The sequence below is a fragment of the Agrilus planipennis genome, unplaced genomic scaffold, assembly GCF_000699045.2.
Source record: "Agrilus planipennis isolate EAB-ADULT unplaced genomic scaffold, Apla_2.0 scaffold56, whole genome shotgun sequence".
In the NCBI taxonomy this organism is placed as follows: domain Eukaryota; kingdom Metazoa; phylum Arthropoda; class Insecta; order Coleoptera; family Buprestidae; genus Agrilus; species Agrilus planipennis.
This window is the reverse complement of record NW_020438870.1, coordinates 119,428-146,619: the sequence shown is the minus strand read 5'-3', so window position 1 is coordinate 146,619 and position 27,192 is coordinate 119,428. Positions and strand designations below refer to the sequence as shown.

General features: G+C 32.1%; 2 protein-coding genes across 9 annotated transcripts in view; one reads left to right on the top strand and one right to left on the bottom strand.

Moving 5' to 3' along the window:
- The window catches only part of LOC108732668 (protein sidekick), a 153,848-nt gene extending 141,200 nt beyond the window's left edge, over nucleotides 1–12,648 (top strand). Inside the window, exons 6-27 of one of the 5 annotated variants that reach the window (XM_018463589.2) lie at nucleotides 760–991; nucleotides 1,562–1,689; nucleotides 1,784–1,873; nucleotides 2,456–2,575; nucleotides 3,040–3,195; nucleotides 3,727–3,853; nucleotides 3,911–4,212; nucleotides 5,887–6,072; nucleotides 6,733–6,911; nucleotides 6,967–8,085; nucleotides 8,138–8,366; nucleotides 8,442–8,753; nucleotides 8,814–9,000; nucleotides 9,068–9,283; nucleotides 9,334–9,530; nucleotides 9,592–9,785; nucleotides 9,841–10,080; nucleotides 10,143–10,488; nucleotides 10,545–10,823; nucleotides 10,909–11,229; nucleotides 11,290–11,606; nucleotides 11,672–12,648. In XM_018463589.2, coding sequence (XP_018319091.1) covers nucleotides 760–991; nucleotides 1,562–1,689; nucleotides 1,784–1,873; nucleotides 2,456–2,575; nucleotides 3,040–3,195; nucleotides 3,727–3,853; nucleotides 3,911–4,212; nucleotides 5,887–6,072; nucleotides 6,733–6,911; nucleotides 6,967–8,085; nucleotides 8,138–8,366; nucleotides 8,442–8,753; nucleotides 8,814–9,000; nucleotides 9,068–9,283; nucleotides 9,334–9,530; nucleotides 9,592–9,785; nucleotides 9,841–10,080; nucleotides 10,143–10,488; nucleotides 10,545–10,823; nucleotides 10,909–11,229; nucleotides 11,290–11,606; nucleotides 11,672–11,914 — 5,720 coding nt within the window. In that variant the 3' untranslated portion in view covers nucleotides 11,915–12,648. Of the gene's footprint in view, nucleotides 1–759; nucleotides 992–1,561; nucleotides 1,690–1,783; nucleotides 1,874–2,455; nucleotides 2,576–3,039; nucleotides 3,196–3,726; nucleotides 3,854–3,910; nucleotides 4,213–5,868; nucleotides 6,073–6,732; nucleotides 6,912–6,966; nucleotides 8,086–8,137; nucleotides 8,367–8,441; nucleotides 8,754–8,813; nucleotides 9,001–9,067; nucleotides 9,284–9,333; nucleotides 9,531–9,591; nucleotides 9,786–9,840; nucleotides 10,081–10,142; nucleotides 10,489–10,544; nucleotides 10,824–10,908; nucleotides 11,230–11,289; nucleotides 11,607–11,671 lie in introns of all 5 variants that reach the window. The other 4 variants (XM_018463588.2, XM_018463587.2, XM_018463591.2 and 1 more) reach the window with 4 other exon arrangements.
- Nucleotides 12,649–13,350: 702 nt separating this feature from the next.
- The window catches only part of LOC108732685 (ABC transporter G family member 20), a 77,489-nt gene continuing 63,647 nt past the window's right edge, over nucleotides 13,351–27,192 (bottom strand). For 3 of the 4 annotated variants that reach the window (XM_018463624.2, XM_025976865.1, XM_018463625.2), the window contains exons 3-9: nucleotides 23,933–24,247; nucleotides 22,722–22,923; nucleotides 22,077–22,370; nucleotides 21,482–22,013; nucleotides 21,239–21,425; nucleotides 21,091–21,179; nucleotides 20,070–20,992 (exon numbers count right to left, since the gene is read on the bottom strand). In XM_018463624.2, the coding sequence (XP_018319126.1) occupies nucleotides 20,514–20,992; nucleotides 21,091–21,179; nucleotides 21,239–21,425; nucleotides 21,482–22,013; nucleotides 22,077–22,370; nucleotides 22,722–22,923; nucleotides 23,933–24,247 (2,098 nt within the window). In that variant the 3' untranslated portion in view covers nucleotides 20,070–20,513. Of the gene's footprint in view, nucleotides 13,907–20,069; nucleotides 20,993–21,090; nucleotides 21,180–21,238; nucleotides 21,426–21,481; nucleotides 22,014–22,076; nucleotides 22,371–22,721; nucleotides 22,924–23,932; nucleotides 24,248–27,192 lie in introns of those variants that run through there. The other variant, XM_025976867.1, reaches the window with a different exon arrangement.

The following is a 27,192-nucleotide window of genomic DNA, read 5'->3' as shown; positions in this document are numbered from 1 at the left end:
TATACTATTCAAAAGATGCTGATACGTTGAAAAATAACACATATTTTCTACTCGGTTAGAATTTTTATAAAAGCCGCTTCGGCACGTACCAACTGTACATACTCAAAAGATGCCGATACATTAAAGGCATTCAGTAGTACACGCGCCATAGAGTAAAAACATGCTTATCGGTTCTAGATATCATGAGTTTAATATTCGGAACACAGGTTTGAAATTTTGTAGTAAGATAGATAAACCTTTGTTCTAAAGCTTGTCGAACGCCATTTTTTAATTTTTTAATTTCTATTGAAAATACGTGTCCTACAAGAAGCATCAACTTTAAGAACTTGTAAAAGCTTTTAATGACCATATTACTGAAAACCAAAAACGTAACGAGTTAGTGTGAACCTTTGTCTGTTATCGTACAAAAAATTAGATATTTATCTCGCAATGTTAAATCACAATGCTTATAATAGAAACCCATGTTTTCGGAAAAATTCACACTAGGCATGTGCGGTCTATTGCGGTCAATCCCCTTAATAAATGACACCGAATCCTTTTCTGTGTACCGATTGCAACCGCGAATAATAAAATTTTTAACCGCGAAAGCAGAAACTGGGGAAATAAGGAACTTTTACTGTACTTCAATTTTACAATTAAGTAAAGGTCGATTCGCTAAATCGCATTAAATGTTCGTTCGAAACCAAACGTTTGCAATAAATTGTTTTTCCCTTTTTTGGTAATTGGGGCAATTAAAGTGGTTCTCTTTTTTTGCGTTAGGCATTTACGAATGTCAGGTCAATTTGCGAAGTGGTGGTTTTCCAACGGTAACGGCTGCTGCCAATGTTGTTGTCCTAGAAAAGCCAAAATTCGTTAGTAATACGCGTACAGAAACGTTAGGAGATTACGGGTCACAAATTAGTTTACCCTGTGACGTTGTTGGGATTCCGCCTCCCAAAGTCAAATGGTTCAAAAATGCGAACAACATCACTAAGGAATTACAAGACAAAAGGTAGGTTATCTCCAGCTTAATTTCAATTATTTAAATACAGCGAAACTTTCCTAATTCGAACCGTCTAATGTTCGAGGTAAAGAAAATTAAGAAAAATTTCTGCTTTACCGTCAAACCCAAATTACGATGTGATACAATGTATGAAATTCATTCGGGTTGCCTTCTAATTCCAACATAACCGCTGCAAAAAATGTTCAATTTGGAAAGGTTTTAAGTTGTAGAAGTTTGTGAAATGCCGGTAATTTAACAGAAACGTAGTAGTATTACAAATTATTTTATTTACTTATGCTTAGTAAAGTGCCTAACTTACTAATTTGTTAATTCTTCGAATTTTAAAAACATTTGTAAAGTCCTCTTTAGTTTAATCAGAACTTATTATATTTATTTCCTCCTTTTTTCTATTTTAATTGATAATATTTTTACCTTAAACAATATTTCCAGTAAACAAACTGTTGTTTTAAAACAAGATTTATCAAGTAGGGATTAACAAATTTATTAACCATTAACAATTGTCTGAAAATTATAGAAAATCTATTTTCTTCCGGTATAGTGAGTAATTTGTTATTATAGATACATCATCGAGGAAGATAATTCCCTTCTTATAAAAAAGTTAATGATAGGGGACTCGGGAATGTTCCAGTGTTTTGCGTATAATGATGCAGGTGAAAGTTCAATGTCTACGTGGCTGAAAGTGAAAAGTAAGTAATTAATTAATTCTTATGCGTATATACTACAATTTCTATAACAGAACATTTGGTTATTATTCATCAATATTTCTGATATTTGAAATAGCAGAACAAATACGGAAACGAAGAAGTTTGATGTCAACCAAAAGCACGCGATTAAGAGGCAGTCGACGAAACAAAAAGAATTTAATTTCTAGTAAGAAGTGTTTGCAATGCTTGACATCGCACTTGTAGAAGTAAAACAAAAAATAAATAATTTGTGCCTAACTCGTTTCTCACCAGAGAAGTGCAAAAACTGTTTTAAGTTTTCTTTAGAAGTTTTTCACTAGAAATGTACATTATATTTTTTATTTTAACACTTCTCTGGTTCAAAAGAGCAGTCGTAATGCTAGTCTTGCATACAAAGTTGTTTCGTATTATTTTCTGCACTTGTTACTTCTTATTTTAAATGGTTTGCACTGTTGAATTAAATACTAAAACATTGACTATGTTATCATGTTAATTATTGTAATTTTAACAGTTTGGAATAATAATTCAGATTTGGTATGTCATTTGTGTTTGCACAGTTCTTATATATGATATGATGTATGCAACTCAATTTTGTTTATAACAGTAAGTTATTATTATTGACCTATTTTGTTGCAAGTTTGTGCTGCATGGAAAATTGCCAAAAACAGATTTTTATTTATTGAAATTTCGCATCCCATAAAGACAAACTAATTGTGTTTATATAGGAAATCTACTAAATTGTTTTTAATTCCAAAAAATTATCCTCTAGCCTCCGAACCGGTAATGGAACAAAGTCCGCAAAACTTAACCGTTTTAGATGGAAAAGATGCCACCATAGTGTGTAGAGTTGTTGGGGCACCCACACCAAATGTCACATGGATTTACAATAGTAAGTACAAATTTTAGATTAAAAAAAATTGTACTTACAATTAGTACTTACGGTTAATGTTGAGTGCTGCATCAACAAGTAATAACAATTGTCTGTTTCATTCGTTTTCGTACGTATTTATTAACCACAGCCCGAGTCCTAAATTCCTTTGCATTCAAAAATAATCAGTATTTTGGTTTTGTCTAATAATCGATACTATTTTTAACGTAATTTTCCCATTAATTAATTTTCTTATGAAATAATTAATTGTGTCAAACAAAATACAGTTCCAATTAAAAGAGCTTTTATCTCTCTTTGGTATTCATTTTTTTTGTTGTCATAATTTCATTCTTTTGCTGATCCAAAACTTTTTAGAAAAAAGTTTTTCAAAACATATTACCGTTTATTTCAATATTGTACCAATCAGTGCCCACTAATAGCAAGTATAAATAAGTTGTGCTGCAGTGCTACTAATTTTATTTTAGACGACAATGAAGTAGAACTAAATAGTCGAATTCAAATACTTGAAACTGGAGATTTACTAATAGCTGCTGTACGTGAATCTGATTTGGGGTGGTACACTTGCGTCAGAGCTAACGAAGCCGGAGTTGTTAGGGGTTCCGCATATTTGGCGGTTTTGGGTAAGTTGTACATTGTGTAGCTTACATGCTTCCAAATAATAACTATACATTTTGTATTGCATCTTGGATAGATAAATTCTAACATGACGTTCCCTTTTAATTTACATCTAGATATACTTTTAGTATTCTGCACATATTGACACATCTACCTTTCATTTACTACCCTTTTCGCGTAAAAAATTCATTTATTCTAATGGCCGTGAGCCGTGTGGCTGGTCGACACGCACTCTTTTTTAAAAAAACATACCCCTACTCAACGTTTCTAAGCAAACATTTTTTCCAAATTGTTATTAAATATGTAGATGGTTACAATTATTATACCAACTTCTTAATCTTTATTTTAATAGTCAACAATTTTAAATCCTATTCTTTCATAAGATGTATGAGTAATGGTAGAAATTCTCATAATATGTTAGTTCATCAAAAAAATTTTCATACGTTTCCACCCAGAAATGTCTAAAATGGTCCTGTTTTATGATAAACAGTGTTAATTGGCTCTGCAAGACTATCACTATCTCTTAACTATTTCAGTAAGAACGCAAATTGTCCAGCCGCCTGTTGACACAAGAGTTCTTCTTGGTCACACAGCAACTTTACAGTGCAAAGTATCTTCAGATCCTACAGTTCCATATCAGCTTGATTGGTTTCGTGATAAACAGTAAGTCTAATTACTCACGAAGATCTATTTCGAAGTATTCTATTTGAATTTCCCTAGGTTAATAAATCCACTTGCCAGTTCCCGAATAAACGTCTTAGATGATGGGACTTTGGAAATTCAAGCGGTGCGAGCATCGGATGTTGGACAGTATACGTGTTCGGTTAAGTCACCAGGTGGAAACGAGACCAGAACTGCGAGATTGAGTGTAATAGAACTTCCATTTGCTCCAATCAATGTGAAAGCTTCAAAACTAGACACTCCAACCCAACGTGCCGTTAATGTAAGCTGGACACCTGGTTTTGATGGAAACAGTCCCATTTTAAAATATATCGTACAAAAAAGAGAAGTTCCAGAATTAGGTAAGTAATGGCTTAAGTATTTTTGTTTTTCATTGGGGGTCATCTTTGTTCTGTATATTGTATATTTAGTATATGTCGGTGAATTGTTTTGTTGGGAAGTCGGTTTGTAGTAATACAAATGTTTTATACTAAGAACAGTACCATGAATAATATCCATACAATTTTTACATTGCTCTGCACTGCAACTTAGAAGAAATTCCTAATGAAATAAATAACTTTAAATATTTTTTTTTAAAAATTCAATAGTATCTAATCTCACACTCTTTCCTCATTACTTTTTAATCCCTAGCACCTAATACCTTAATTATTTTAATTGTCTTAATTGTGCATGGTTCCAGTTTGCTAATTTTAAAAACTTTTGAAATAAATTTCATGTTCTAGTTTTTTAAATAGTTTATTAACAGGTCGTAACAAAATATTTTTGTACTAAATACACTTTCACTTCTTTTACAATTATCCCTTTTTTTATTCTTAGTATAAAATTTACGATAAAAAATTGGTAGTGGATCGTTGTACAATGTTTATTGTGTAAGTACATTATTATGTACCCAATGCTCATACACAGAGGAAAGATGATATTTTGCATGAGCATGTAACATATGTTGTTAATATTATTCAATACCTTTGCTGCTGAGCATTTATTTATAAAAAAAGTTGAAGAAGCTGTGTTAATTTGAAGATGAATATAATTTACTGTTTTTTAACAATTTTGAAGAGATTTTTGCTATCTTGAATCTGATCCAGTTGGGGTAAGTGTAGTAGTGCTAATGCTGTTTGTTTAGACATATATTGTCTTGTCTTAAATGTTGTAGTTTGCATAAAATTAATTGTTAGTAGTTTTTGCAAAAATATTTTGTGCTTTTTGTAGATAGTGTTCTGATAAGTTTACTCAGGGAGATATATATAACACTAATTTGAAAGCTGATGGGCGATATGAAATTCAACGGGTATCCTAACGTGAATTTTATTATTTTTTGTTTAGTTGATCATAATTATAATTCTTTTATGTACATTCACATACAAAATTAAATTTATAACAAAATTGCATAGTAGATGTGTAGATAATACACTTTGAAGTTGATATTTTTCTGAATGTAAATCTGGTAGCTACATACACATTCACATTACATTTATCGTTTTTGATGTGTGACACCTTATCGGTTGAGTGTAGTACCACCTATCATGAACTAAGTTCATGCGGCGGAAACGCGTTACAGGAAGTAGAGAAGGAGAAACACCCCGTTGTTCAATCTTCAATAGACAGTTGAGGCTTGAGAAGACAGAGAGAAAGAGAAAGAATACTCAGCTGTCAACCGTTCGATCTGCTAACGTGCTAACTACCAATCTTAAATACATACCAATGCAGCTGTTCTAAAATGCATTGTGAAATAATTATTACAATTTAAATTAAATAATATAACAATCAATACCCGATTCTAGATATTGCACACCATTAGCGACTAGTGTACGACTCGCTTTTTTATTTTATTTTATATTTGTTATATTTTTTTACAAAATTTATTCGAAATGTACAAAGAAAGTAAGTAATAAATAATTGTTTGAATGCTCTGATGATGCATGCTCATTTGTGCAAATCCCCGAATGTCTTTGTTATTTTGTCGGCATTTCTTAAACTACAGATTTTATTTGCTCCAGTAGTTCCTCCAATTCCAGGTCCCATACCTGACCCTCTTCTTAACTGGGTTACGGAATTAAGCAACGTCTCGGCAGAACAACGATGGGTTTTATTGACAAATTTAAAAGCTGCTGCTGCTTATCAATTTAGGGTGTCCGCCGTTAACAGCGTTGGAGAGGGAAGTCCTTCTGATCCTAGTAACCAAGTCATGCTCCCACAAGAAGGTTTGTTGTTATTTTTATTTCTGTTTTTATTTTAAAGTAGCGGTGTAAGATAGTAAAATTACATATGATGACATTTGCAAAAAGCTCTTCGTTAATCATTGCAAGATATTGCCGCAAGATGCTTATAATTTGCAACGATCAGCGCATTTTAGTTACTCTGTTTTCATTTAGCTAATCATAAGTGCTAAGTTCTGGATTATTTCAACCCATGTGGCGCCAGGAATTTTATTTTCCTACATCTTACATTTCTTAGATATTAAAATAAAATATGCGAAATAAAAAAGTACACCTCTACTTATTATAAAATGCGATAACTCTGAGCAGTACTTGTTTTTTAAACATTTCTTGTTGTCAGGAATATCACGTGAATTTCTATTTACAGGTGGGCAAATACACACTTTTGCATTTTTAATAACTTTTTAATTTGAATGTGTCATGCAATCTTATTATTATTTTTTCACATTATTTAAACTGTTTCTACTGCTTTGCATTATGAAAAATTCTTTTAATATTTTTTTTTGAAATGGTTTGCAAATCACATTTTCTGTGAACTCTTATGTAAATATATTTCTGTCAAAGCGCATGTGCTACTTTGTTCCAATGAATGTCGACAAGTCTTATGTTTCTTTTAAATTTTTATCACAAAATATTATAATGTAGCTCCTTCTGGACCGCCTGTGGGTTTTGTGGGTTCTTCTAGGAGTTGTTCAGAAATTATCACCCAATGGCAGCCCCCATTAGAGGAACATCGTAATGGACAAATATTGGGTTACATTATTAGGTATCGTCTGTTTGGCTATAACGAAAGTCCTTGGTATTACAGAAATATTACAAACGAGGTTTGTCTGTACTAAATAAAAGTGTTGTTGCGGTTTTATAACAGCATGTTTCTAGGCTCAGAGAAATTATTTAATAACTGATTTGATTACCTGGAAAGATTATGTAGTTCAAATAGCTGCTTACAATAATAAAGGAGTAGGGGTTTATACTGAAGGTGCTAAAATAAAGACTAAGGAAGGTGTACCCGAAGCTCCACCAATTGTTGAAAAAGTACAAGCACTGAATTCAACAACTGTAGAAGTTGTGTGGATCCCGCCAGATCCGCAAAAAATTAATGGAATCAATCAAGGATATAAACTGCAGGCTTGGAAATACGATAATGAAAGGGAAGAAAATGTAGAATATAAGAGAATGACTGTTCACCCAAATTTACTTGACCCACTTGCAAAACAAAGTGCTATTATGGACGGACTTGAGAAGTTTACTGATTATAACATAACGGTTTTGTGTTTTACTAATCCTGGAGATGGTGAAATAAGTGAATTCGTTTATGTAAAAACTAGCGAAGATGTCCCGGAGGAAATTTCTAATCTTCAGTTTGATGAAATAAGTGATCGCAGCGTTAAAGTTCTCTGGTTTCCTCCTAAGCAAATAAATGGGATACTGACGGGATATCAGGTCGTTTACGAAATAAAAGATAAACCTTCAACCCGTAAAGTTCAAAATTTAACTGCTGATACTTTAAGTATAAAAGTGAACGATTTGCAAGCTACGACACATTATAGATTCGAAGTAACTGCTTGGACGTCAAAGGGAGCAGGACCTCCTAAAGTTGCTATCATTCAATCAGGGGTTGAACCAGTTCTTCCTCATCCACCTTCCCAATTGGCTCTTAGTAACATTAAAGCGTTTTCAGTCGTTCTGCAGTTTACACCTGGTTTTGATGGAAACTCATCCATTTCAAAGTGGACAGTGCAAGCACAAACTGCGAGAAATTCAACGTGGTTTGTGGTTTATGAAGTGTCTGATCCTGATGCTACAACAATTACAGTGAGAAATTTGGTGCCATTTACCACTTACAGATTAAGATTGGTTGCTAATAATGTTGTGGGTGCTTCACAACCGTCTGAACCCAGTAAAGAATTCCAAACAATCCAAGCGGCTCCTTCAGATCCCCCAAAAAATGTTACAGTCAGGGCAATGAGTGCTACAGAATTACGAGTTAGATGGATTGTAAGTTGCTCCGTTTTTATGATAACATCAAAGTATAGGTTCCTGATTTTAGCCTCTTCAACAAATAGAATGGTTTGGAACTCCTCGTGGTTATAAAATATCATATGTGGAAGTTGGTACAGGGCATACTCGAACTGAAACCATTGAAGATCCGACCGCTAATTCCCATATAATTTCCGGATTAGAAGAATATGCTCTCTACGAAATTTTTATGGTGGCATATAATGATGTGGGAAGTTCTACAGAAAGTCCAAGGGCACTAGAAAGAACTAGAGAAGCAGGTTAATTCTACTTTACAATAATTAAACATTTATTTTATTGATTGTTGTATATTTATTTGACTTAAACTTTTTTAGTCCCTTCATTTGGCCCTATGAACGTTGAAGCAAATGCTACTTCTTCAACAACCATAGTTGTAAAGTGGGGGGATGTTCCAAAAGAACATCAAAACGGCCTTATTGAAGGATATAAAGTTTGCTATGGCTCTGGAACTTTAACTCAAAGAACAATTCCACAATGTAAAATAATTTCTAGTAATTCGTCGTTCACAACAACATTAACAGAATTAAGAAAATATGTGATTTACCATATTCAGGTCTTGGCATACACTAGATTAGGCGATGGAATTCCCAGTAGTCCACCTGTTAGCGTCCAGACATTCGAAGATAGTAAATATAGTTTTATATTATGATAATGATTTTGTTAACAGTTGCCAATTTATTTTTCAGCTCCTGGTGCCCCTTCTAATGTTTCATTTCCTGACGTTTCCTTTTCCTCAGCGAGAATAATTTGGGACGTACCAGAAGAACCAAATGGAGAAATTTTAGCTTATAGAGTTGTCTATCAATTAAATGATACCAGTATTAATTCCAAAAGATATTCTAAAGAATTTCCTCCTACTGACAGAACGTTTAGGTAAATAACCATTTTTGAAAATATCGTTGATGTATTACAATATATATTTTACTTTTTCTTTTCTTAGGGCTACACAGCTTTCTCCAGAAAAGTTTTATTTGTTTTCTGTAACTGCTCAAACTCGTTTGGGATGGGGAAATACTGCAAAGGTGCTTGTTTTTACAACAAATAATAGAGAGCCACCGCAGCCTCCATCAATGCCCCAAATAAGTAGAAGTCAGATACAGAGTAGACAAATTACATTTAGCTGGACTCCGGGTCGAGATGGCTTTGCACCTTTAAGGTAATACATTCATCTTTTTAAGAGAACAGGCTTTATTAATATAACTTTAGGTATTATACGGTTCAAAAGATGGAAAACCAAGGTCCGTGGCAAACAGTTCCTGAACGCGTAGACCCTCAAGTTACTTCTTACACCGTTACAAATTTAAAACCGTTTACTTCATATAAGTTTAGAATTCAGGCAAGAAATGATATTGGTCCCAGTAGATTTAGTGCAGAGTCTATCGAAGTTCGTACCTTCCCAGCAGGTAATATTCTTTTAAAATTGATAGTGTTTGTCGTTATTTGATTATTTACTATCTTAATCAGCACCCACAAAGGGAGTCAGTGGGCTTAAAGTTGTTCCAATTACCACCACGAGTGTTGAAGTGTACTGGGAACCAATTGACGAACAATTCTGGAGCGGTGATATAACTGGCGGTTACCGTGTAATTTTTCAACCAGTGTCTGATTTCCCAACAGCTTTACAAGCTACACCAAAGGAAGAAATTTCGGGAATTAAAGTACGAGAAATTAATTTTTTATCATATTTAAAATATAATCAACTTGATTTTATAGGCGAATCGGTTAGTTCTAAACAATCTCATGCAAGATAGGAATTATGAAATTGTGGTCGTTCCATTCAACTCTCAGGGAGAAGGTCCAGCTAGTCCACCTGTAACCGTTTATGTTGGTGAAGCAGTTCCAACGGGAGAACCTCGAGGTTTAGAAGGGGAAGCTGTATCATCCACAGAAGTTAGATTAAGGTGGAAACCACCCCAACAACATATGCAGAATGGAGAATTACTTGGCTATAAAGTAAAAACCTAAGCCCCATTATATATACGTTCACGCTTATAATTTATAAATAACTGTTTTAGATTTTCTATTTAGTGCTTAATTCACCCCAAGAAATTGAACCGGGAAAGAAAATTGAAGAAGAAATAGAAGTCGTTCCGGCCTCCTATACTTCTCATAGTTTAGTATTTTTGGATAAATATACAGAGTACCAAATTCAGGTATTGGCTTTCAATCCAGCTGGTGATGGTCCCAGGTCACAGTCAATCACAGTGAAGACCTTACAAGGACTGCCTAGTGCTCCTTTAAATTTACGCTTTATCGATATCACCATGAACAGTTTAAAGGTCATGTGGGATCCGCCAAAGAAACGAAACGGAGACATTATTGGCTACATCGTTACCTACGAAACTACGGAACAAAATGAAAGTTAGTAACATGATAAATTTAAAAAATATTAATGCACTGTGTTATATTGTTTATAGGATTTAGTAAACAGGTGAAACAAAAGGTGACAACAACTTGGTTAAATGTGCAATCGTTGGAAGAAGAAGTTACTTATACATTCACCGTAAAAGCTCAAACTTTAGATTATGGACCTCCTGTTAGCAGTAATGTTACCACTGGTCCTCAAGAAGGTTCTCCAGCGTCACCACGAGAATTAACTCTTGTTAGAACTTTATCCAGTATTGAGTTACATTGGTTAAACGGCCCTACAGGAAAGGGCCCCTTATTGGGATATTACATAGAATCAAGACGGAACGGTGAGTTATACGTTATACTCTATCAATGCTTTATTTAACATTTGCTTTCTCATATGGTGATATAATATCTCCTTTTTACTTTTAGATGATACCCGTTGGCAAACTGTCGCTAAGACAACCAATGGTCCACTTCAAGACTTCACCATTTCATACAGAAGCTTACTTCCTTCTACTTCCTACAATTTTAGAGTTATACCTTATAACAAATTTGGAATAAGTTACCCGGCTTATCCTGAAGAATCAGTTGTCACTCCCTCAAAATTATATTTAGAGTATGGTTATCATCAGCAAAAGCCATTTTATCGCCAAACGTGGTTTATGGTTGCTTTAGCCGCATTATCGGTCATTATCGTTATAATGGTCATTGCAGTTTTATGCGTCAAGAGCAAAAGTTATAAATACAAACGTAAGTAAAAAGTTTTTTAGATAATAAAAATTACTATGCACTGTTCCTTAATGATCGTAGAAGAAGCTCAAAAAACTTTAGAAGAGTCGCTTGCCATGGATCCAGAGGAACGTCACGAAGTTGCTATGGAACTTTATAGAGCAAGACATGGTAATAACGTTAATTCAATGGGAAATATCAGTAAAAGAAGCACGTTATCCAGAAAACCGCCTCATCATCCACCTCCTCCGGCTGTATTAGGTAAATCACCTCCAAGACCTTCCCCTGCTTCAGTGGCTTATCATTCTGATGAAGAAAGTCTAAAAGGATATGATGAAAATCCAGATGACAGTAGTTTAACGGAAAAACCATCAGAAATAAGTTCATCAGAATCACAAGTAAGTACTAAGTTAAGAATAGCTCTGAATGCACAATAATTGTATACACTTTTTTGTCTTTGCAGGGATCTGAAAGTGAAAATGAAAGTGTTCGAAGTGATCCTCATTCTTTCGTGAATCATTACGCGAATGTGAACGACTCGTTGCGACAATCTTGGAAAAGACAAAAGCCTGTTCGAAATTATTCAAGTTATACAGATTCTGAGCCTGAAGGTAGTGCTGTGGTGAGTTTAAACGGTGGACAAATTGTGATGAACAACATGGCCAGATCTCGTGCCCCCCTGCCCGGATTCTCTTCATTCGTTTGAGGGCGCAGTAAGTTTTAGGAATTTAACAAATTTTTAGGATAATTTTGTATTTTATCACTTGAGAGAATTTTTCGCATTTTGTTTGTCCAATTCCGACTTAAAGAAAAGTGAATTGTATAAGCACATTTGCTCTTTGCTCATGGTACTATAACAATAATAACAGTACGTTTCCTGTATAGATAAATGTTTGTGAGCACTTTTGTGTTCTTTATTTATTTAATTGTATAAAAGCGCTTATAAGACTGTTACGTTAATAATTCTTTATTAGTAAATATCGTTGTGCAAGCTGTACGTCATCGATTCTTCTTTGGTATAAAACGAATTTAATTTTTCATCATATGCTAAATACTTGACAAATGAATAGATTTCCATTCAAACTTTTTTCAAATGACTTCTTTTTCTAAAGTTGCATTTTATCCAGCAATAAATAACCTTTCATTAGGGTTGTATTTATTAATTTAGGAAAACATATTTTTGGTTTATGTAATTTTTCTGAAAGTTTTTTATTGAGCTGTGATATTATGAATAAAATGCAACAACTTCGAAAATAACAAATTATCATTTTGCGGTCCGTGTTATTGAAGCGTTACCAGACTGTAACAATTTAATACCAGTATAAAGTATATTGATAGTAAATTATTAGGAAATTTCACAGCAATTTATTATTAGAATCATTTAATTATTAAAATTTAAATAACGTTATTCAAGTAAAGTATAACAGCAAATGATGTTTATATATCGTTACGGAATTAAGCAACGNATTTCTAATTCGTGTTATTGCATGAATAATAGTCTTTTTATATGTATAGAAACGTCATGATGTAAATATGTGAAATTTTCCATTGACGTTCATCGTTGAAATAATAATATAAAGAAAATATGGATTTCTTGTATCTAAACATCATTACTTCTAATTCTAAATATTTGATGGATACAGTTATTATCTACAAACAAATCTGGTAGTATACTAACGATAAGGAATATTACATTTTTTTTTATAGAAATATATGTACAGAAATCCATTTTTTACTTAGTGCACTATATTGTAAATGTCCCTTTCATATTTGAAATGAACTAAAACTTTTGATACACTGCCTAATGTTTATATGCTCTTACATATATTTAACTTGGTCTTCTTTGTTTTGTAAAATAAACTGTGATTCTATGTTTAATGATATGTACAGGATGCGTATTTTTACACCTGTCCAAATATCATTTCCATCATTGTTTTAAAAAGATTGTCTTATCGCCACATTTCTTATACTTATGGGTGCGAAACGTGGGCGATGGGATGATCTAGTTTTCAGGAAATATAAGACTCGCTCAGGATAGAAAAAGGTAGAGGTGCGTGTCCAATCAGTCTTCGAACTGACGACCTTTATGATAATGAACAAAACAGTGAAATAATTGAAACATGTTGAAAATTACAGCACAAATGCGGGAGACAAAAAAGTTTATTTATAAAGGAAAAATAACAATATACATCACAATACCAGGTTTCTAGTTACAAGTTATTGAGCACTCATAATTATTAATATAGTCTAATAAATAAAAACAAATCAAACTATAAAAATATATAGCAACTTATTTACTTAAATATAAAGTTAATTTGATTGAATTAAGAATAATGTGATAGGTACAAACTATTTAGGACGGCAAGCTGCTATTCAAACTTTACCGTACATAGTACCAAAATATACCTACATCAATTTATTTGTGTTCACCAAATATCGGTCGTTGTGATAAAATTTGATTGTATATGAGAGCCAAAGTTTGTACTATTTACATAGGTACTTACTAAAATTTTCGTTTGTATTCTGTAATAAAAATTAATTGATCTACTTGTAAAAGCGCGCGACACTCGTTGAAAAAGTACTATCTACATGAACCTACTTTATAAAAAACCGTGAAGACGCACAGTAAAAAATTTCCTATTGGTAATGGTAGAAATGATTGCACAACTACAGTTCGTAACCGAATATTTACATCTACCACGATATAGATCACCCCCTCTTGAATTTCAAGACAAGTAAACTTATTGTNTAATATGTTTAAATTTTTGGTAATATTAATTATTCATAATTCATAAAAACATAGAAGGAAATGTGTAGCAAAATTGTATTTCATGCAAATTATATATGTAAGACTTCGAAGGGAATAGAGACTGTTTAAATGATGTTTATCGCAGTTGGGAATGCGTACAAAAAACGTTTGGTTGGTTTGACTAATAATACCACTGATACTCGAGCTGTGTCAGATCTTTGGTAAACTTCCTTCAGTAATAATTATCATGTCTTTATACATATAAAAAGAAAGGTCTTGATGGACTGACTCATCAACACCTAGGCTTCATCGTTGGACCTATACAGGTAGGTGAACTTTTACACCGAGGTTTCCGTTATGATATTTACAAGGAATAAGGATATTTCCAAATTCAATCCCTAAGGAGGTGAAAAGGGATGGCGAAGTTTGAAGGGAACATTTTTGTTTGTGGTCAGATTTATTTGAAACAAATTCAACCTCTCAAGGAGGTTAAAAAGGGTTATGCTCCGCAAAGGGACTGCTGGTTTATATATAATATATTTTATTAAATAATTACACCTGAGTAATGTTTAATAAATATGGAATATACTACGCTGACCTGCAGGATATACTATTATGAAATTTATATACAGTACAGTTATAATTAAAAAAAACAATTTCTTTGCCAACATGTAACTTAAACATATTAAAATTGACCACGAATTGTTTGTGTACCTAATTTGTTTGGTGAAATTATCAAAATACGTTGATCTTTTAATTTACAGAATTAGAGCGAAATATAAAATTTTCCCCTTATACCTTATATTTTTTAAATTAAAAAATTATTTTACATTCATTAAGTGAATATAACAGCGTGGCGTTATCTTTTTAATGTACTTCAAAATTTTAAAAAAGATATTTCTTCTGTATTTGTGTAACTGTATCCATGGTGCAATTATGGTGAAGCATGGTAGTATTTTTTAATAAATATACGTAGAAGTTTCAAGTACAAAATTTGTTACGAATACCCTACAATGGTACCATGAGCATCCGTACACATAAATAAAATTAATGTTAAATGTTAAAGATAAGAACAACAAAAAATTGTCTGTCTGCCTGTCTGTACGGACTATAATCTTCGACTTGACTGATTTCGATGAAAATTTACGAACAGATATTAATAGGTTGTCAGGTGTGATTTAAACTACTTTCTTTAAAATTGTTTGTTGGTTATAATAATTTTATTTTTACCTGGAAACCATAGGTACAAAGGTCAGTTAAATTAGCTCAAAAAGACATCAAAAAAGAGTAATTATAACCCAGGGTAATACCTACATAAAAGTTTTGATAAAGGTACCTATAAATAACAGGTAAATGAAGGAAATCTGCGAATTATCCAAAAATATTGAATGGAATTGTTGCTAAATTACACGCAAAACAAGTTTTTCGTTGATAACAAAAACTAGTATCAATTTTATTCTGAATTCAACAATTTATTGTAACTGAGAATTAAATAATTGTACCTATGTTAATTTTTTAAAAAGTTTGCTTGATCGTGAGTTAGTTCAATTAACAAGGTATTGATGAGATAAAAATCTGTAAAACATCATTCTGTTACATTGTAACGAGTTAAATATACTTATGCAATTTTCCATTGTTGTTGATTAAATAGGCGCAACATCGATAGAAACCTGTATTTATTCAATAAAAGTCACTAATTAATTATGGGAGAACGTTGATTTTGCGTACCCACTGAATCACTTTGCAGCGCTCTGTTCGTCTTTCACATTTCAAGGATTATTTAATTATGGCCTTGTAGCGCGCGTGGTAATCTAGTTTTTATTGCATTACCATTTTTTTGTCATTACAATTATTTATTATATTATGTTCGATATAAAGCCATTATTCTTATTCACCACCTTCGTTAGTAAGTGCAAAGTGCAATATATGTTGGAGTACGTAATGCAAAAGACATTGTAGATTAATTTCTAATAAATGATAGACGTATTCACAATTAATCATACGAGTAATTTATTCAAGCATGCACAGAAGCGAATTTTACTGTAATCTTTGAAAAATATTTGGTTAATGGAAAATGTTGACACTTTCACTTACACAAAAGGCATGTGGAAAGGGGTTCATAATTGCGTTTAGTTTATGCATGACAGTACACTCAAAAATAAATTGTAATGTAAATACCAAACAATTGGGGTAACTTGAAATAAAGATAGGACGTTTTACATTTAAGGATGTTTGGGAGGTATGTCAAAATGCTACGAGACAAATAAAAATTTGGAAGAATGATCCTCATTCAATTCTAAAACTCCTGTAAAAATTACAAATCGATTCACTAAACCGTTAAAAAGTTATTGAAATCTTAAAAAATTGTAATTTTACACGTCATTTTATGGAGATTCGTTAACCGAACAGATTAAATTTATTTTTTTAACAGAAAAAAATCTTCCAGAAATTTCAAACATTTATAATAAATTACTTGAACTCTGGAGAATCTCGTTTTTACTTGTTGATGACTTAATGATAATATTTATAATTGTCTGAAATAAATGCAATTTTAAAGTTTTAATTATTATTTAAACATATTAAAAAGTTTTACGCTCATTATTAATAAAGATTGAAACTAAATATTTTTTGTTTCGAAGTTGAAATCAAGGCATGTTCACTGCCAAAAGTCAGTTAAAAATTCTCCATATTATTCGTTATTTCTTATTTTATTCAAAGTTTTTGGTCAAATTCGAAATTTTCTCTCAAACCCTATACTTTTTTTAGTATAGATAGTATTTATTTACCTCACGATATGATGCAAAACCTTATTAATCACGAATTTCTAATTTTATGTACTCTTGTCTCCGATTGTACCTCCCAAACATCCTTAACTCATGAGCTTGTTGAAGAAAGTATACACTAGTGGCGAATTGCAAACCGAACATCATCTCTTTAAAATTACGACGTGGCATAGGGAAATTTGTGCCAATGAATTCAGTCATCTTCTCATATAAATAATAAAGTAATGTGTTAGGTGAATTAACTAAATCTTAGGAGAAGGAAGTGATATTTCCATATAAAAGTGATTGAAAAAACATTACATAGTTCCGCAGTTTCACCAAATCGTGGATTTTCCCTTTTGCAACGTAAAAAAAAATGCCGACAAAAAGTCTATTTTTTATGTGATGAAATATTTGTTATACCTGTATATCGATGTCCTCAAATATCATACGACATGAAGTTTAGGAAATTTACCTTTATTAAACGGTAGATGCAAGGAAAAATGCATGTATCACATTGGCCAATTGTACTTAATAATTATTGCCTTAATTTCAAATTAATAATGTTTATTGTCATTAATATTCTTACCATAAACAAGAAAAAATATGGAAAAACCTGCATTTTGAACTTAAAATAATATTTCAGCCATAAATAATGCAGACATAATTGGCTTGCAGGTTGACTCATCAAGTAATCTGTATTTTGTTTCAATTAAGTATATTCCACAAAATTTCCATAGTATATTTTTGGTTTATAATTGGAAAAATGAATGGTATCGATGAATCAAAGTTTAACTTTTCATAAACAAAACACTATGATCATGTACCTATAATATAGTTAAAAGCAATTTAACAGTAGTTTGGGTAGGTCGTAGGCATGTATCATAATATACTAAATTGAATTTATTAAAAAACAATGCGGGTCGATCGGCCGCACGGCTAGGCCGTTTGTGTTCAAAACCAGCGCCATAAAAATAAACGTGTTTTCGCCAAATTTTTATGTGAAAAAATTCGGGTTCTTGCAGGCGAGCATTTTGTGGTACTGTCCACATGGCTACAAGTTAATTTTTAGTTACTTAATTCATCAAAACTAACCACTAATACATTATCATGAGTGAATAATCGTGAGGAATGAATGATATAACTACAAAATTTGTATTTCCTTATGAGGTTAACAAATACTAAAATAAGTGTCATGCTCTGTAAAACATAATGTAATATATGGAATAATAACTGTAATTAGTTTCCATTAAAATGCGTTAGACTTATCATGTAGACATAGACTAACGTAATGAGAGAATTTACTTTCTCTTCCTAAATAGAAGAGATGAGTATCAAAATTATATTTTTTAAATTACTTAACTGCTGAAAACATAATAAAATACAAATTAAAATGATGTAAACAATGAATAACGAAGGTCATTAAAAGAAAGTATTATACGACGTTCAGGTGGAAGTTAGATACGTATGCATGAAAAGAAGCTTTTCCACCATGAGCCAAGCATAAGAGTCTTATCATGCGATTATGCTAATCACACTAATCATGAAAGGCAGCCTGAATATTACATCAATTTTACAACTTTATACTTAAAAGGAAGGAGGAAGTGAAATCGCATAAGTATCCTTCATTGGCGTGCACATTATCAAGCGTGCCCAGTTACTCGTTATTATTTTGTTACGTAATTAGTATTTACTACGTCTATTTCTCAGAAATCAAGCTACCTACATTTCTAATTGAATCGCAGTACATATTTGAGAAATATCACAATTTATAAGAGAAATATATTTGGTTACCAAAATCATAAATTTATATTTTTTCGTATGACAGGAGGATAAGTATTAAAACATCTTGTGTTGGGAAAAACTACCAAACGTGGATCTTATTAGATCCCGCCAGCACGCCATAAGCATCTCCGTAAATTCAGTTAGCAGCAAATATGTATTAGTAAATGGCAATGTTCTACCATAACATATTATTCAATAGAACATAGGTAGTAAAAATTCATAGGGCTTTCAGAGTGAGTTCACACAATCGTTGCTTCAATTTTGATAATTTTTTTAACTACTTTTTGTTATCAGGAGCCTCTTGATTTAAAACATTCGTTGCCACCACATAGAGTTCATATAAAAAATTGTTACTTGTAAGAAATTGATTGAAACTTTGTAATACAAATTTTACTAAGGCTTTTAAATGAAGCTAGAATATGCCATAACTGGACATAACTGACCAAAAATGATTGTTGACACTATTACTTCTGAATATGATAGATCGAAACGATTCGAGTTTTTTTGAGACTACTCGAAAAATAACGAAATTCTAATCATAACGTATATTCTTCGATTTTTCATTAGGTATTGTGTCACATTTTTGCCAATTACTCGAATTCATGCACATAAGCTCATCAAATGAAATATTTTAAGCGTTTAAATTAAAAAAAAATATGGTAAACTTTAGTAGATAATAAACTGCGGGGGAAACCGCGACAGGTAACCGTAAGTGGTGCATACTTTTTTGACACATTAATCATTTTTATCATTAATATTACATTGGTGAAATTTTATGGAATTCCCTACAGCAGTTTCATTGCATAACGATAAATAGGAAATAACTATTTTCAAAAATGACGTATTTCTAGCTACTTCTAATAACAAATAACACTTAGCCAATTTATAAAAACGTTTTCAATACCCGTATATTACGTGCTACCATATTCGAGAGCGGAACAGTCCAGTAAATCGTGTATGTACATATAACATGACTACAAACGTATGCAATATTATGAGTTAGTATAATACATTAAGCGACGAAGAAATTACTTTTATAAGGAAATACCTGCTTGTTACGATATTTAGAGAAAGTGTACGTATGAATACTGGCGAGCCACTACACTTGAAGTCGTAAAAGCATAGTATACACGACTGTGATGACCGTTTCATTTTGTTGAATGTTTGTGCTTGTTGTAAGCGGCAACTTCCGCAAAATTAAGGAAAACCCCATGTGTAATGCGTTATTTATTAGTCCACGTTGAAATCAACTTTTGTTCGTAAACATAAAGTCAACGCACTCATACCATTCGTACAAATACCTACTATACCCGTTTCTATTCAATATTGAATTTTAACTTTTAATTACGTTCGATTGTTAGCTTTACTTGCACCTTTTTGTAAATGTGTTTCTACCACGATGTTTTTATAGTAGTCCGGCACCTCCACCAAATTTGTCTATTTTTTTGTTTAAATACGGAAAAACAAAATAGAATGCTTTCACTTATGAAAATTTAACGAGAATAATAGTAGGGGAGACCGGGGATGCTTGACTAGTTTTTTACTAAATAGTTCATATNAACAAATCAAACTATAAAAATATATAGCAACTTATTTACTTAAATATAAAGTTAATTTGATTGAATTAAGAATAATGTGATAGGTACAAACTATTTAGGACGGCAAGCTGCTATTCAAACTTTACCGTACATAGTACCAAAATATACCTACATCAATTTATTTGTGTTCACCAAATATCGGTCGTTGTGATAAAATTTGATTGTATATGAGAGCCAAAGTTTGTACTATTTACATAGGTACTTACTAAAATTTTCGTTTGTATTCTGTAATAAAAATTAATTGATCTACTTGTAAAAGCGCGCGACACTCGTTGAAAAAGTACTATCTACATGAACCTACTTTATAAAAAACCGTGAAGACGCACAGTAAAAAATTTCCTATTGGTAATGGTAGAAATGATTGCACAACTACAGTTCGTAACCGAATATTTACATCTACCACGATATAGATCACCCCCTCTTGAATTTCAAGACAAGTAAACTTATTGTTAAGAATGCCACGATCCAAATGATGGTAGAAATAAAGCCCAAATATACGTCAGCTTCAGCTATGCTCCAACCCCTGGTCAACATTGACCGCAGTGATGTTGTGGCCAACGTCAATGGCAAGAAGGTGGCTATGTACCTTAAAATGCCGGGCATACCTTCTATAGGCCAGATCACTCCGCTAAGAAGTAGAGTGGGATAGAAACTACCCAGTGCCAATTGAATGGCATTTCTTTCCAGTTCACAAACTGCTGATATCACGAATCCGAAGCACATACCACACAATCCTTGGAGGATTGTAAGTGTTATCACCCATCCTATGTCCCCTTTGCATTGTACACCAAACACCAGTATCATGAAGATTAAGACAAGTGCCGTTTGTCCACACATGACCACAAATTGTGTCATCACATGGGAGAAGAGGATTTCAGCCGGCGTCACTCCTATAAATGGTGAGTAATTTTTAATTATTTCAAAGGTTCATTTTAATTGAATGCACAAGGGATTGCCAATTTTAAATTGTGTTAAAGAAATAATTTACCTGCTACCCATGATCGATCCAGTAAACCTTCCATTCTTTCGATGATCAGTGCTGACGACGTAAGGGCCACAGCCAAGAAAAATACAATTCTAAAAGATTAAAGCATTCATTAACATTTTATTTAAGTATAAGTTTTTGCTTTATTTACGTTAAAATAACTCCAGGTGCAACGAAGTCTGTAAATGAAGGCTCACTTGAGCCATAAATTGGCTTTTTGAATGTGATCGGAATTTCTGCTATTTTAGGATTTGTATCGCAAGCTTCCAACAAATCCTTTGCAAAATCTTGATAACTTAGCTGCAAATCTCTTTGTAAGATTATTCCTATCTGTTGATCTATAAGAAGAAACGAATATAACACGATATATCATGCCATATAAAATTAAACGCACTTGACATGTCCAGCCAAACTCGTATTTCACTTTGGTCCAAAGTTTCTTCATCAGAATCCTTTCCAAGTGCCATCCTCGCTACTAATGCGTCTGTAAAGTTTTCGGTAAAATATAAAGCGCCCCAGGCATGTCCTGTTTTAACAGCTTCTATAGCACTGTCCGGATCAGGATAATAATTTTTTATTATCGTATTATTTCGTAACAGGTGTAAATATCGACAACTAAGTCTCGAAAATTTACATCCCGGTTCGTAAGTACAATTTTGGTATGTTAAATTGGTATAGTTGACTTCGTGGTTCACAATTGCTAGTTTTAAACCTGTAGGGTCTCGACCTATGGCCATACAGAAAAGAATAACTTGCATAACAGGGAGGGCGAATATGAACAACATCACTCCCACGTTTCGCCACATCCTCAAGAAATTTTTCTGCAAAAGTGCTCTCATTTTTCCCATTGTAGTCCATTGGGAACAATCTGTACAATCGTCACATACTTGCGACATTTCTGACTTTGTTGCAGCCTTTCCATTTAACTACAAAAAAAGCAAAACAGAAAATAAAATAACGAATTTTCTTAAAATAGTCGAGGTACTTACACCTACATCTACATGTCCATTGGCATCAGTAATGAGTACTTCCTTGCTCTGGTGGAAATTTAATCCAACAACCCCGCTTTCCTCCGTGACATAGACTGAATCTTTTTTACCCCAATTAATTGTAGCTAAACTAATATTATTGCTAATGTTCGCTTCATTATTAGAACCATTTGCTTGTCCTTGCTTCCTAGAGAGCTTTAAGAAAACTTCTTCCAAAGATTGGCAGTTATAAATTGAAAGAAGAACATGTGGAGATTCTTCAGCTAATAGTTTTCCACTTCTCATAAGCCCAATCTGGTAAAAGAAATAAAACGTCTATTAGTTTCTATTAATAATTGAAATAACTTTTTCAAATGGTTGTAACAATATTGATCACTATAGCTTCTTTTATTTCTTTAAAACCACTTGTCATGTTTGGATAAAATATGACCTTTATTATTTTTTTATGTTCTAATACAAAAATGTATGCTTCCAAGTTAAACACAAAACAACGCCAAGTAAACATATTTTATGTTAACAGCTGTTTAATCGTCAAGGTAAAGTTAAAGCAAAGAGTATAAATTGTTTATTTTGCGTTTGACTTTATTTAATAATTCAAGGGCTTTTATTTTAATTTTCCACTTTTATTGTAAAAAAATAATTTACCGTGTGAGCTTGTCTAGCCTCTTCAATGTAGTGTGTTGTAATAATTACAGTTTTGTTTCCATCTTTTGTAATTTGTACTAAATGATTCCATATGCTTTGTCTCAGCAATGGGTCCACCCCTACAGTAGGTTCATCCAGAATTAAAAGTTCTGGGTCGTGCATTAAGGCAACGGCAAAAGAAACTCTTCGTTGTTGTCCGCCACTAAAATTGTATTTCATAATTAATGTTAACTAAAAAAAGAAAACAATTTACAACTTGCAATAAGAATTATTAAAAAAAAGTTTGATAGTAATAGAAAATATGACCATTTGCGCAATGCGAAGTAAGACAGCCTTATAAATCACCCTATACATGTTTGTCATGGTTTATAAGCGTTGGCTATAGTTTAAAGATTAATAATTACAAAGAAATTTTATTTTCCCTTGAACTTTTTAAATGTAAAAAGAGTAAACCAAAAATTTTCCATTTAAAAAGTATTTTCTGTACTATTCCATATAAAGAAGCATTCTGTTGAGTAATTCTTTTAATTATCTGCAGTGGTATTTTACATTCAATTAGTGTTCTTATTTGGGATAAAAAACATGTACCTATTGCACGCATGTGAATGTTGTTTAAAAGTAAACAACATTCTGGAAGCTAAATTAATTTGCATAAAACATTTACTTTCATAAAGCTAGCTATCCAATGTAGGAGGCGTATGTAGTTAAATTTTAGAAACACATTACAATAGCATGTACAAGACAAACTAGTTTTTTGACCTAGGTTAATACGGTATTAGTTGCCCATATTCTTATTGAATAATCAGTTAAAGGAATAGGTAGGCGGGTCGCTTTAAAACAACTGAGATATTTTCCACTGACATTGACCTGCTTACATCAAATTCACAAGCTTATAATGGAAATAATGATTGGCCAAAATAACCGAAGAGGTACGTACATAGTTTACTGTTCTAAATTGTTATAAATAAAATCGCGAAATATCCTTCACATAATATAAAAGTTGGTACCTATAGGTACCAATTTTATTTACCTTGATCTGTAGGCGCCTTGTTCAGAAAATGTATGATACTTAAAATCAATTAGCAATTTTATTAAGTATGGTGAGCTTAATTTAAGTATGTTTAAGTGATATCTTGTCTTATTAATCGTAAGCTTTATAGGAAATGGTCATTCTCATAAAAAAATTAAATTAATTATGGAAAGATAGGTACCTCAGATTCTTAACCAATCTATTTTGACTAGGCAAATCTAAGAAATTAAGCAGAAATTGCAGTCTTTCGTTGATCTCCGAGGTATGCATGCCAAAAATCCATCCAAAATACATCATCGTTTCTTTGATGGAGAACTCCCCGTAGAGAGCAATTTCTTGAGGCATGTAGCCGACTCTTTTTCCCGGCACTCCCGACCCTTTTGTTCCTGGCTTTCCCCCGAGTACCCATATTTCACCCTCATTTAGTCTGCGGCGACCTACGATACACGAAAGAAGTGTTGTTTTTCCACAACCCGAAGCTCCCAAAAGACCATATCTGTAAAAGAAATAGTTAATATTACATTTTTTTACTTGTTTAAGTTAGTTTTGATATACTTAAGATCTATATCTATATTTCGTTTATGGCGTTAAATATTTTAAATACATTCACCAGAGGAAACGGAATACAATAATATATCAAATTTTTTATTGTTGGTTATTTACAATCAAATTGTAGACAATATTTGTTAAAACGTACCTGTGCTATTCTTAAAATATTAATATTCAAAGTTAATTTTTTCTTCAATTCAAATTTGTTTTTCAAACCTTTTTACCATTTCAGTTTCTCTTAACATTTTTAAATTTGGCGCTTTACTTATAGAAGTGTTTCCCTTTCGTGATCAGCGATACCAAAACAATGTTCGGCATAAACCTAATCACGACAGTCTTTTGTCTCTTCTCATTTATTAAAATCATGGGCATTATGTAAACAAAGTAAACTATAACTAAACGATAAGTAATGTATCATTTCCTACAAAGTAATTTATTAAAAAGGTGCCTAAAAATAAAACAACTATTTTGGGTAAAGGGTAAATTGTTTAATGTCACTGGAATTTTGTGACAGGTTAGTTCACGACCAGTTTACGACATTCGACATTTCCCTGTATGAGTGAAGCTTGCTTCGAGGATACCTCGTGTTATCGTTGAACAATTTATTGGTGCATTTTTAAGTGAATTAATATTTCGTGGTTTATGTTATCATAATTGTGATCGAAGTAAAATATCCATTCAAATTGTTAGGCGCATAATCGATCAGTAAAGAGTGCTATTTAAAATCATGGTACACTATCAGGTTAGGCTATCCTGAAGACAATTTTTACTTTTCGTCATGTCTGATGGTTGCCTAAGATGTACATTGGGTTAGTATACAACAACAGGCGCAACAAGTTGTTCTTACTAGAACATTATTCTTCTATTAAGGACTTTAAGGTGATTAATCGCGGGTGTTATTTTCTTGATGAGGATTATGTTAATGAGAATGGTGAAGAGATTCATGGCCCCGCTGAAGGAACTTCGTACATATACGCACCGAAGTTTATAAGGTTAGTTTTTTAATTTTTTAAATATCAGCTTTGATTTAAAATCGCTTTATAAGGTTTCTACTAATCAAGTTCTTAATTTTTGATGTTAAATATATTTTCTATATTTCTCATATAGTAGTATAGATAATGAAGATCTTTCGTATGAGACATTTTACTATTATTATATATACTTAATCGTGAGATTACAACCAGCATACAAATTCAATGTACATAGATAATTAATTGTTTAATATGTTTAAATTTTTGGTAATATTAATTATTCATAATTCATAAAAACATAGAAGGAAATGTGTAGCAAAATTGTATTTCATGCAAATTATATATGTAAGACTTCGAAGGGAATAGAGACTGTTTAAATGATGTTTATCGCAGTTGGGAATGCGTACAAAAAACGTTTGGTTGGTTTGACTAATAATACCACTGATACTCGAGCTGTGTCAGATCTTTGGTAAACTTCCTTCAGTAATAATTATCATGTCTTTATACATATAAAAAGAAAGGTCTTGATGGACTGACTCATCAACACCTAGGCTTCATCGTTGGACCTATACAGGTAGGTGAACTTTTACACCGAGGTTTCCGTTATGATATTTACAAGGAATAAGGATATTTCCAAATTCAATCCCTAAGGAGGTGAAAAGGGATGGCGAAGTTTGAAGGGAACATTTTTGTTTGTGGTCAGATTTATTTGAAACAAATTCAACCTCTCAAGGAGGTTAAAAAGGGTTATGCTCCGCAAAGGGACTGCTGGTTTATATATAATATATTTTATTAAATAATTACACCTGAGTAATGTTTAATAAATATGGAATATACTACGCTGACCTGCAGGATATACTATTATGAAATTTATATACAGTACAGTTATAATTAAAAAAAACAATTTCTTTGCCAACATGTAACTTAAACATATTAAAATTGACCACGAATTGTTTGTGTACCTAATTTGTTTGGTGAAATTATCAAAATACGTTGATCTTTTAATTTACAGAATTAGAGCGAAATATAAAATTTTCCCCTTATACCTTATATTTTTTAAATTAAAAAATTATTTTACATTCATTAAGTGAATATAACAGCGTGGCGTTATCTTTTTAATGTACTTCAAAATTTTAAAAAAGATATTTCTTCTGTATTTGTGTAACTGTATCCATGGTGCAATTATGGTGAAGCATGGTAGTATTTTTTAATAAATATACGTAGAAGTTTCAAGTACAAAATTTGTTACGAATACCCTACAATGGTACCATGAGCATCCGTACACATAAATAAAATTAATGTTAAATGTTAAAGATAAGAACAACAAAAAATTGTCTGTCTGCCTGTCTGTACGGACTATAATCTTCGACTTGACTGATTTCGATGAAAATTTACGAACAGATATTAATAGGTTGTCAGGTGTGATTTAAACTACTTTCTTTAAAATTGTTTGTTGGTTATAATAATTTTATTTTTACCTGGAAACCATAGGTACAAAGGTCAGTTAAATTAGCTCAAAAAGACATCAAAAAAGAGTAATTATAACCCAGGGTAATACCTACATAAAAGTTTTGATAAAGGTACCTATAAATAACAGGTAAATGAAGGAAATCTGCGAATTATCCAAAAATATTGAATGGAATTGTTGCTAAATTACACGCAAAACAAGTTTTTCGTTGATAACAAAAACTAGTATCAATTTTATTCTGAATTCAACAATTTATTGTAACTGAGAATTAAATAATTGTACCTATGTTAATTTTTTAAAAAGTTTGCTTGATCGTGAGTTAGTTCAATTAACAAGGTATTGATGAGATAAAAATCTGTAAAACATCATTCTGTTACATTGTAACGAGTTAAATATACTTATGCAATTTTCCATTGTTGTTGATTAAATAGGCGCAACATCGATAGAAACCTG